The sequence below is a fragment of the Hylaeus anthracinus genome, unplaced genomic scaffold, assembly GCF_026225885.1.
Source record: "Hylaeus anthracinus isolate JK02 unplaced genomic scaffold, UHH_iyHylAnth1.0_haploid 0, whole genome shotgun sequence".
Classification (NCBI taxonomy): domain Eukaryota; kingdom Metazoa; phylum Arthropoda; class Insecta; order Hymenoptera; family Colletidae; genus Hylaeus; species Hylaeus anthracinus.
The window spans coordinates 6,147,908-6,160,459 of NW_026533254.1; the positions used below are offsets into that span (position 1 = coordinate 6,147,908).

Genomic DNA, 12,552 nt, shown 5'->3' on the forward strand with positions numbered 1-12,552 from the left:
AAACTAGTTTACGTTCGCATTTAACTAAGAACATAATTTAAATGGGAGCTATAAAACAGCACCTGTATTACATATTACTTAATATTGATTATTAACACTATGACGTCCGCATGACTAATCGGGATTCTTTTGTTTGGTCTCAGTAGGAATGGTTCAGATCAATTCGCCTGTCGACAGCGCCGGCGGTTCTTCGAAGTTTTCGGGAGATCATAAATCGTCAAGTTTTACTAATATCATCGTCAGTTCTGAACTCTGTCCCTAAATTTTCACGAAATTTCGAGGATATATGTAAATAAATATAAGATTTTTTTGTATTATAGCTTTGAGTACAACATCAACGTGTTGTCACCGGACGGCACAGTGTTAATACTACATATTTAACTATCTACTTCCATTAAATCTCACATGAACCCTACTGCCACGAAGTTTCTTCTTCCCCCATTTTCTTTCCCACATTCTTCAACAAAAACAAACCTCTCAGGTACCAAGAACGCGACACAGAGAATAATTACAAGTATCCACCTAGATCGCTGCCACCCTTGAATTTCATTGTTTGTCGAAACGGCTGATCAGCGTGATCCAGTGAAAAAAAGAGATAAAGGGCCAGGGGTCTCGAGTTTCGTGATTTCGCGACGCGAAACACAAAAGGGCGGTTGATATTAAACCGAAGGAGAAACAAAGGCGGGTTTCCATTCGCCAGGCAGCGTAGGGAAGCGGAGGGAAGAGCCGGTCTCTCGGGAGAGGATTACCAGGGCCCACGAGCCGGGGATTACTCGTATGGGGTGGCTAAAGAACACGGAGCTGATTGAGAACATCCCTAATACACCGCGACAGATTCCATCCGCCCGTGTGCAACCGTAGATGCTTCCTCCTTCTCTAACTTCGCATTCTACTTCTGTGGTCTCTCTTTATCTCGCTTGGAACCGCGGCGAAATCGAGCGACGATCGGCCGTCCGCAGACGCCGCATTTTCTTTCCGCAAACGGTAAGCCGATATGATATTTTAGACACTAAGCACCCCCTTTTATTAATGCCGCAGTCTGTGGAGAAGAAAATGGCTTGCCCGACACGTAGAGCGATGGATCACTCCTCTACCTCCATATCGACCATTTTGATTTTGACCCTAAAGTAAAACAACATGAAGTAGAGAGAGAACTTACCTGCAATCGTGTTTAAGAACATCAGGTATTCGAAGTTAGATATCTCTCTGCGCTGCCACTTCTGTGTCATGTTGGAGCTCCTCATCAGCTGTCGAGGCGACATCATCGAAGCCCTCCTGCGAGAATAATGTGAATTTTATTTTCTACTGGTTTGAAATATTTTCATCATAACTTAATTTTTATGCAATCTTTAATTTCGACCTAGTATTCTATTCAAACTCTCCCCAATAACAGTTTCAAATTCCGATACGTATCAGATCAAAAGAAAAAAAAATTGTTGAGGGCACAGTAATAGGTTAAACAGACAATGTATCGTATATGGATATCGAAAACTGGTGTAATAACTTATTCATGACTCCCAGGCTGCATACGTAATGCGGACGTATGACTGATACATCAATACCTGTCCAAACAATTCGCGCTATCAGGGATGCATCAACGGCGCCATACGGTGAGTTGACTGACGCGAATGCAACATAAGTTCGTGGAAGAAAAGTCGTCGAAAAGGACATTAGCATACGCATCGTCATGGTTGTTACGCGAGTATCAATTCGTATCGCGACGATCGTTAATGGTCAACGTTGTCGACTCTAATTAACGCATTTATAACGTGTAATCGCTTATATCTCTGCATTCCTTAATGTATTACAGAAATAGGACATAAATTATTAAACACTATTACGAACGCATTAACAAAATTGTTAACCTCTGTGCTAGAAATTCAATTGGACGAGAAATATATGAGTTGTTCACTGCACAAATCGATTAACTCCACCAGGCACTGACGATTATTTTTTGTCTATTCCTTATTAATTTTATACACCCTTAAATGAAAGCTGCATCTGTATATATGTATTTCACAATATTTATTTGAATTTATACTATAAAGGGAATTCAAGAAAACAATGTACATTATTTCATCGCATATTTCAATTTTTTGTTTTATGGAGTTAACGGCTCATATGAAATGAAATGCTGTTTCAAAACGAGATCGAAGTAAAAAGTGTTCTTCATTCTTTGTGAATGATTCCTCCAAATTCTTTTTCGCTTCATGGAATGTGCCAACGAATGTTATCAAGCTTTCAAGCGGCGCAGCATTTCGTTTGTTGAATTTAATTGCTGAAATTAATACACCGCTTTAACGAGTTCCGACAAAGATCTACATCGGCTTTCGCGCGCAACGATCGCGACACTTGCACTCGATTCGTGAAATCTACCGCACAAGAACGCGGCTTGATGCTTTATATTCGCGCCGTAAAATTCTGCGAGGGGTTTTACGCACGGCGAGTTCGCTGATTTAGAATTTATACGAGAGACTTTAACGGGCGTACGCAGTGGACGACATTAAAGCAGGGAGAAGCACGCGACGACGACCGGATATATAAATACCGGAGTTGCGAACATCTCTCACAAATCTTAGACCTATGAAAATCTTTCACGCGATTTGGAACCAAGGGAAAATAGGACATTCTTCATTTTATGCCGCAGGGAAGATGCCAGTGAGATAGGGGATTTCATATGAAAGGAAACGATTGTATTTTTAAGATATGAAATGGAGATCTGCATAAAGCGGACTGTGTAATTTGTTTATGAACTGTTTTATAATATACATACTAGCTGCGGCTCACGGTTTCACCTGCGTGGAATACTATTCTTATTCGCGCAGGTGCAATACTTACTGCAGTGTTTATGCAAATATGTAGTTAGGTACTTCGTAACAGTTGAACGCATTCAACTGGGTGTAACGTAGAGATAGATTTTTAAATGTAAATGTTCATGGCGAATTCGGTCGTGTGATGAATGACCTATAATTCATTTCTCTGTGAATTATTTTCATTTTTCATTATTTCCTATACTATGCGACCAAATGACATGCTGTAAAAAGCAAACTTTATCTTTATGAAATTTCCCAGATGATGAAATGATTCTTTTTATAAAGATTAATATATTATACCTAATAAGTTCCCTTAAAACTCACCTTATAATTTTCCATTCATTTTTAATATAAAAAACGTTATTGTGGTTTAAATATAAAAGCAAGGAATACCGTGCCGATGGCTTTTTTCTAGATCTATTGATAATTCATATTTTTGTATTACATTATTTTCATATATATCCATTTATTTGGTCAGCGTACGTCGATAAAGCACCCTTTCGACTTGATTTACAAATTTCAAAATTTCTAATTGAAAACGTATTCTTATCAAAATAGAACATAGCCTAGGTTACTCAGGAATAGTGTAGCTTTCTATTACCGACAAATTTTTTAAAATCGGTTCAGTAGTTCTTGGAGATTACCCCTTACGTAATAATAAACAAACAAACAAACTTTACTTCTTTATAATATCAACATAGATTGTGAATTATAAAGACATATTCTGATGCTTTTGCTAGATTGGAATATTTACAGACTTTTATTACTTGACTAAAAAGGTACGCATATCCTTTTAAAGAAAAACAGCCTAAATAGGTGGTTAAGCTTCTAATGGCGAGACGTTTTCTTTTCGAAAGCAACGCGATCTCGACCATCTTCGACGTTACCATTGTTCGCCTGACAGGTTTTCAATACTCTGTCGCACATTTATTTTTCTCGCGACGCGAGCGTGGTACGGAGCGTCACGACGCGGGACCACGTTTTATATACGGATTATTTTTGCTAACCAGGAATCTCCCTCGAATCAGACGTCGGAGCCGGCCTCTGTATATTTATGGTCGGCGTATCTTTCTCGCCGACTCCCCTGTACAGGGTGCTCCAAAAAATGTCAATACTTAGGTAGAAGCAATTTTTATAAAGGAACAGAACCGATGGCGGGATATATCAACATTGTCGAAATATTCTTGGAATCTTCTCTGACGGTCTTCAGAGTTAGAATTTTGTAATTATTATTGCAACAATGCTGAAAGAAATGTGCCTCAGGGTTCTGGAGACTGCGGAGATTCCAAGAACGTGTTACCTTCTTAACGGTTTCATAATTGTATTATTATTTTAAATATTTTTCTTTATCATAGAGAAAGGATGATACAGAATGAATATACAAAACTCATCCTGAAACCGTAACGAGTTTCAATAATCTAATAGCGATGGTGAAGAATCGGAGTTTTTTCGAGAATCAAATATATTTGTTAATGTAAGAGTTACTCTTCCTTGGAAACACCCTGTATATAGGAGCGCTTTAATGGACGGATCGAAGCATGGATACGCGGACCTCTGTGTTTTCGCCGCCTCCTGTCCTCGTCGAGAACTGCAGTGGAGTATGTATTGGTATCGAAAAAATGGTTTCCAAAGTTAGACTATTAAATGTAATACGATTTTTGTTCGCACATTTTGCAACGAGATAGCGCAAAGGGTTAATGGAGCCGATTTTTAAGGGTGAACGTACACATCTGGATCGATTGACATCCACGACGTCTAGACTCCAGTTCCAGCCAAGTATTCCCCCATATACGATGGTTTGCAAACCTGTTCACGTGAAGCTACCGTAACAACAACCCGTATAGCCTCGCTTTCCATAATGACAGAAACAGGCGATAAAGATAAGACAGACAAGTCATCAAAGCTAACGCGGCGATTCCCACCACTCGGTTATCGTCATAAATTCACGTCGACGAATCCCATGGTATTTATATTATTCCATAAAAACGACCCATGGAAAACGCAGTGTCGGCGAATAAAGACGAATCCGCCAACATGGCGCATTCCTATCGCGTTAACGCTACGCAGCCTCATACCTAGGAAACTTTTCAATATCTATCCGCGCCTTTTATCATCCGATCTCTGCCAGGGTTTCGCTCGGACAAGAAAGCTCTAGATCCGATCCTGATCGCGAGTGGAATCCTGCGGAAGGGAACAAAGAAAGAGCGGAATGCAAGGAGCGTGTACCAGGGTGAGCCTGGAGGCCAGAGATCCCTAGATCCAGATGTTGGTAAAAGGGGTTCGGTCCTTACCTAGTCTGCGGAATCCCGTATTTGATGCCCACGCCGACTCGCGGTAGCGCCTTGATCACCTTTTTCACCGTCGCCTGGTCCGGGAACGCGAACAGGATCGAGGCTGTAGACAAAAAGGCGTTAAAGTGCGGATTATAAGCGAACCCAATTTCAACGGATCGTGTGTCACTCGTTCGGAAAGGATGGCAAGGACGAATTTCTTACTCGCGTCGCCCAATCTAGACTGCCTTGGAAAGAAGGAATTCTTTCAACACCTTACTGAAGGAACGAGGAATCCAATATTTATATAAATTTTTCATTCGCGATGAATTCTATTGCAGATCGCGCAAATGCTACGAATTACGTCCAACTCGCGAGACTCCACTTAACACAACGCCGACCGGTCACGAGTTAACTCGTGTTTGCATTTGCATTATCTATTTCAATTTATAAAATGTAGAATATTGCAAAAGCTTTGCCCATAGTGTCACGTATGTAAAATATTTCATTTCGATTCATTATGTTGGTACAATATAAATAAAGTTTATTGGAGTTTATTTAAATTGTTTTAAGTTCACATTCAATTACGAAATAATAGCCGGTGGCATGAAGTCGCTTCTGTGTAATAATTGCCGGTCAACAATGTGTTAATCAAATGAAATGATTCATCGAAAGAGGCTCCAACGTTGGACGCGGTCGGTAAACGCAAAGTTAAATGCGAAAATGTGAAAAGCGGATACGCGATGGACTTAATTTCACGGCTGTAATAGCATCAGTTGAGTTCCTCTTGGGAGTTCAAAGGGTAGCGTGCCAGGAGACAGTTACCATAAATACTTGCGTGTAATTTATGTAACTCCGAACACAGGGCCGGAATATACGAGTCGGTCTTAATCAAGGAAGAGGGTAAGTTAGAGGCGGCTTCGCAGAATGCTGCAAATATCGAAGAACCTTCTGTTTTCGTTGCCTCTGAATTTTCTACTGTACCTTCATGGTTATCTTTGTATAAAGCCCTATGGAATATGTACAAGTTTGCACCAAATTTTACCTTTTAAAGGTAAACGAGATTTTGAAAAAATAATCACTGAATAGTGTCGTTCTAGGTGTCATCTTAGGCATTTCATTCGTATTTATTAACATATTCGCGACCGGCAGATGTTTTACGTTTCTAATACCGAACACCGATGAAAATATTAAAATTCTGAAGTTGAAGTCCCATAAGTATTCGTACCCTTAGTGTCTATTGAAGAAACTTATCTAAATTAAGTGAAGGTTCAACGTTTCCAACTAAATGTTTCATTATAAGTACGTAGAGAAATAAACTTCACATATGTATTTATTAATAATGACAAATTTATTTGAGAACGTCAAGCTCGTTATTTAATTTCGTCAAATTTCTTCGATAGAAATAAAAGGTACAAATACTTATGAGACTGACTGTATATAGTGTATAAAACAAGGCTTTCATAATTTTGCCATAACCAGAAATAAAATTTGAAGTGACGTGAATTCACGTCAGCGGTCGCGAATGTGTCAACAAAGGTTTCCTTCAAGTCTCGATCAACGTTTAAAACCTCACGGCTAATGCCAAAACAACTCGAAACTACCTTTGTAATTATGCTGAAAAGTCTCTTAAAAAATTGTCAACAGAAAGGATCTCAAGAGCACGCAATTAAGCAACTCGAATCCTCACCACGGAACACCCGGTCGCATTTCCTCAAGTCACGGGTCCTTTTTACAACGTGCTTTTACAGCGTGTAATACAAAACGTATACGCATAAATTAACGAAGTTAATCGTTCACTGCGACCGACAATTAAAAGATAAGATTACACTAAATTCACGGAACAGCCGCGGTCGTAACGATCATCGTCGTGGCCACGGCCAGAGAAAACAGGACGATTTTTCTCCACGGCAAAAATTCAAGGGTGGACCGTCTCGTAAAGATCCGTGAAAGTTACAACGGCTCGCGCGGGGTATAAAGTAACTCGGTCGTATTTTTTTATTGTTCGAGGATTTATCACGGCGCGACAGGAGCCGACCGTGGCATTTTAGCCTTGCCGGTTAACGAACAACGCGCGCGTTTCCAGTAATTTTTTAATCAACGACGAAGCCTCCGCCGCAGGTATGACACATTCCGCCGGCGACGCTTCACGAAGCATCGAATGTCGAGATCAGATTAGAATCGAGGGACGGCCACGGGGGATATTTATCTGTGCCCGTGGAGAAATAATCAGCGGGGATTGCGGGCCCAACCGGCCAGGTATAAGTAATTCTCCCACGTTTGTTTAAGCGTACGCAACGACCGACGATCCTCTTCGAAAGAACAACTATATTTCAAGCGAAAACGCCTCGGTCACGGCGCGTCCTGATGCTCGACCGGCCACGGAGGAATGTTTTAACACCTTACAATGAAATCGAGATAACGAAGCTTCCCTTTTATCGTTCGTTTTTTCACTCGACCATCCACGAGCGAGCGACGAGATTTTGGTAAACGCTGGGACACGAAATCGGGCGAGATCTTAACGAGTTAAAGAGAATCACTCGTTTCGAGATGCAGCCATTATGAATGGTTGAACAGAAATTATTTTGCATCCAGGAATCTCGATTCTGGGATAATTGAGATTCAGCCAGAAAAATAACCCCTTTTCTCAAACATCCCAAACTCGTCATCTTCTTTCAAAGAGTATCTTACATGCCTTCCTCTTGTGATTCAAGAACAGTGACTTTAGATGACACCGACCAACTCCACTTTCTCCTATCTTGGTGAAAACAGAGCCTTTAGCGCCAAGATTTAATACAGATGTGTAACCTAGATTATTATTTTGATAATAAAAAGTGATATTAAATTTTATAAGGACAAGTATGATCTATCACGTTTCCATGTGTACACACTCTCTGTGAGTAGATATACGTATCTATACCAAATCGTTGGAAAATATGTTGTTGATCGTGTAAGTCAATTGATCCGCAAAAACGGGTCTTCCTCGGGCCGTCTTACTAAGCACGTGAGTTGTCCGAAAATATAGTCCATTACAAAATGTTGTTTTAAAAAGAAAATTTACGATCTTCTTTTGCCATAATTCGTGAAATAACTTGGGTAACTACTAAATAGAAAACAAGATTAAACATCCACCTCAATGAAGTAACAAGAAATCTGTATAACATAAATATACCCAGAAGATTAAACAAAAAGCATCCGAATGACCTATTATCCTAACATGTCCTACCATGTTACAACGGGTGAATTCTAGTGAGAATCATCTACGTGATAACATTTTTTCACACCTGACACAGGTTACCAAATGTCTGCTATTGGACAAATTGTGATCATATTTGGAGATGAAGAAAAAATAATTTGTGATTCAAAAGGCTATAAACTTATCTCTTGAATAATTGCAATCAATTTGAACTGCGAGACATCTCGTAGTTGGCAGTGAAGAGGTTAACATTATTATGTCAACCACCACTTGGCTTCTCGAGAATGCTTTAAATCGAAAACGATTGCTGAAGAGTTTCGCGGATTGAAGAGTACGAGTACGTTAGGAGCAGCGCGAGTTTCTCGGTATTTGGAGAATGATAGCAGAAGAAAGGAGGACAGCAGGTGCAGCTGGAATCGAACGATAGACGGGGAAAAAAGGGATAACGTAATGCGGGGCAGATATTTATTGCGTAAAAAGTAAACGGGAGCGCACACCTCGCGGCGAGCTCGGGATTCCGTTTCCAGTTTGCCAGATTAGATCACGTCGTGTGAAATAATGCAGAAAGGCACGGGCGACCGAGCAAGAAATGGAATGCGCGTCTATTCGCAAAGGGCCCCGCCGGCTCTTTCGGCGGGCTCCTTTGGAAACGAACGGAGCGAATCGCACGACTTACTTCTGCTGGCGAGGAAGATCTCGATCGCCACGTTCTGGAGCAGATAACGCCGAGAAAAAATCGCTCGAACCTCGGAGAAGTACCATTTTCCGTGCAAGTGGTCGCAGTACTTCAGCACCTGGAACAAGAAGAAATAGAATTTGGGTTAATAAAATTGAAAAGTAATTTGTAATAATTATAAGTACTGTGAATATTTCGTACACTACCCAAATTTACAAATATTCTCGACTGTGCCATTTTAAATCAAATACCGTTTGGCATCTCGAATATTTCGAGAAGAAGAACCATGTTTAACACAAATAAGAAATGGCTTCATAATCAAGTTTCCTGAATAGTTTGAATGACACGTCGCTCGGATCGTTGATTCCCAGAAACGATACTTCTGTACGCGGAATATATTCTTAACAAATGTACGTTTTCCACATTCCTCGTTGAATTTATATTGCACATTATCAAAAATAATAAATTGTGTAAATTAACATAGTCGAATTGAAGCTGGATAGAAGAGCAAGGAGTATGTTACGTCAATTTCAATCATTACGATGTATTGTAGGATAATATATGTAGTATAAGTAGTGTAAGGTAAAATGTGTGAAACAGAATAAACTGTAAGTTAAGGTGTGGTGTTTAAATTATGATTTGTTTGCCACGTGCCGTAAGAGAGCATCACCTTATGTCTGCGCGGCCTGAATCGGATAGTTTCGCGACAGTTGCTCGAAATCACTCGAAACGATCAGTTATGTTCACAATAAAGGAATATTAATGAGTTTGAAAATTATATTATGTTATTTACTTAATTTTTCTGGTTTGTATTGGTCTCACATTCATCTCGGACATCTGGAGGCTGTGACTCTAAACTACTCTAAACAATAACGCTCCTATTAACCTCCAAGTTTTCCTACCATTCTTAAAACTAAAGTCTTTTGGTCAATCAAGCATCAATCGAGTGAAACTTTTGTAGCAAATATTTGCAGCAAGTATGAACGGCAAAGGGCGTAAACGTCAGTGGTCTATAGAGGGCTCGAGGATTTAAAACGACCGGAAGGAAGACGTGGGCATCGATGAAGCATCCGGGAAACATTCAAAGCGGTACAAAGTCGCGGTGCGATCGCATGGCTGACTGTAAGTATGCAACCTGGATGCAGTGAAGTGTGATGTGATATAGTGAGACCAGTGCCGGTTGCAAGATGGCCGTCATGGTAGGAGGAGCCTCCTGCTGAGCCGGGAATCGATCCCAGGACTTCGCGGACTTGCGCTCTCGAACGGGTCGTGAACAACTCGTAGGAGAAAAGGGGAAGGCAGAAAAAGGACGAGACACACCGGCGAAGAAAGAGGCCGAAGGACAAGACAAAAGATGGACAGAGCCAAAGGGGAGCCCGATTTACCGCCCTGCGGCTCCAGCAGGCCTTTCAATTTTTCCCCCTTAATGAGCGGACGCCGACGTCGCGGTGTCCTTACGCTTGGCGAATGAAATTATCCTCGATATAATCCAGACGAACGAGCAATTCGATGATCAATACTTATATTTAACTACTTGACTGCTCTAATAGTTCCCCCTTTCTAAAGTTAACAACCACAACAGGTACCATCTAACCACAGAAACACCAATCTACTCAATTTTGGCAGTCAAACCACCCGGTACCCGCTCCCTTCCTAAACACCAAGCCCTTATTCCTTAGCCCATACAAGCTAAAATATACATAAACAATAAGACCCGTCAGCCAATGGCAAAAACTGTAAATAAAACATCTTCATCCCATTCAGCAGTCACTTCACGTTCAGTACTTGTAAATATATCCTTTTCTTGTAGCATCCTGCGGATCCCTCAGAAGAAATTCTTGCAAATGCCAAGTCCTTACCGTTTGTCCAACGCGGCCCGCCGAAACATCGAGGTGGAAGTAGTAAATAATTCATATCGAGTAATAACAAGTAGAAAAAGCTGGCTGGGCGCGGCGAACAGGATGCGAGGCAACGAACCACGTCGAACACGAATGAATCGGTTTTCACGAATAATGTTCGAGGACGAGCATCGGCGTGGGCTCCCCACCGAATCGCAGAAGATCAAATAAATACGGGAGATGGCATTAGGGTGGCGCGCAGCGGCGCACGCATGTCGAAATCTAATTACAGGAACATAAGCGGCTCGAAATCCTCCGGGGACCATAAACGTCGCGTCAACTCGGGGGATTAAGTACGGAACGCGTGCTGTTTGTTTTAATAAGTCGTCGTGACACTTGTTAATTTCCTCTCGGAGGACAGTCGTGAGAAATAGATACACGCTGAAGCTATGAATATTTTCGAAAATGAAGAAAATTGGGATTTTTGTCAGTTTAACGTTCTCCATTGTTAACATTGATCGCAGATACTTGATGGATAGATCATTTTAAAACGAAATGTTAAACACGAGAATCTTTAACACGCATGGTCAAAGACATAGGAAAATCTTAAATTAGAAATATTCTTTGAATATATTTGGAAATATCGATCGCTGTAACTGCGTAGATGAAACTGTAGTGAGTCGTCGCGGCGATTCGACGCGCAAGATTCGAGCAGGGGTGGGAAGGGGATGACCAAAGCCAACCCCTAAACACGTGTGCGCAGGCTCCCAGCAAATATTGCGTGAAACTGATAAGAGCAGCGCCGTGATACGGCATTCGTTGTTTGGATACCTCGATACGTGTTGTATGGTGATGGAGATACAACACGTATTGAATATTGTATCACCTCCTAGAGGTTGATGAACGCTCTATGTTCCCCAAGACTATTAATTTTCCCCATGTTCGATATATCATGCATCAGAGTACTCGACTACAGCCTGGACCTTTCAGCAATGATATACTAGGCAGCATTTTTGCAAATTGCTATCTACGATAACAGTAGGATAGGAGAGTAATGTTTAACCCTTTGCGGTCGTATTAAATTTAGACATGGGTGTCGTACTGCTCGGAATTAATTTCCGAAGAACGAGCAGTGATACGTAATATGCAAGATTGTGGAGGATAAATAAGATTTATTCATTCTTTTGTGATAAGACATATGTTTACCCAATGATGTGTTTTAATGTTATGTTTCTATGTAAATATTATATTTTATAATTCTCCATCATGTGCTATGGATTAAGAAATATGAATACAATTATATTATAAGTATAGAATGTTAACATGTAGTTAGAACGTGAGATATAGATCTAAGTCGCTTATGTAAAATAACTGCATTGAAAAGAGAAGTGGTATATGAATATTTCTAATTCATGCACTTAAATAGAAAATAATGAGCAATGACATACGACCGCAAAGGGTTAAACAAATCTACCGTTTGATTTGTGAGTGTACCCTACAAAAAGATCAAAACCTTGACTAAAAAACTCTATTACATCGATTTGCGCCAGAAGCAAGCACAGACTTACAAAACGAGTCCAAAAGTGAGTCGTCGAATCATCGGACACCAGTGGATACACCACCCTCGCGCGACTAATATGTTTACACGTTCGATGAACCGTCCTGGAACTATAGACGCGAACACAGTCACGCACGGTAGGGCGGTTAAAAAGAGATCCTGGTCTCGTGGAGTGTCAAGTGGTGCGCGATTAGTGTTCCC

General features: G+C 40.8%; 1 protein-coding gene across 15 annotated transcripts in view; it reads right to left on the bottom strand.

The window, feature by feature from the left end:
- LOC128895764 (neurobeachin) overlaps positions 1–12,552 on the bottom strand; it is a 238,904-nt gene that overhangs the window by 16,427 nt on the left and 209,925 nt on the right. For all 15 annotated transcript variants that reach the window (XM_054158708.1, XM_054158680.1, XM_054158671.1 and 12 more), the window contains 3 exons: positions 8,956–9,073; positions 5,105–5,207; positions 1,160–1,275 (listed from right to left, as the gene is read on the bottom strand). In XM_054158708.1, coding sequence (XP_054014683.1) covers positions 1,160–1,275; positions 5,105–5,207; positions 8,956–9,073 — 337 coding nt within the window. The remainder of the gene's footprint in view (positions 1–1,159; positions 1,276–5,104; positions 5,208–8,955; positions 9,074–12,552) is intronic.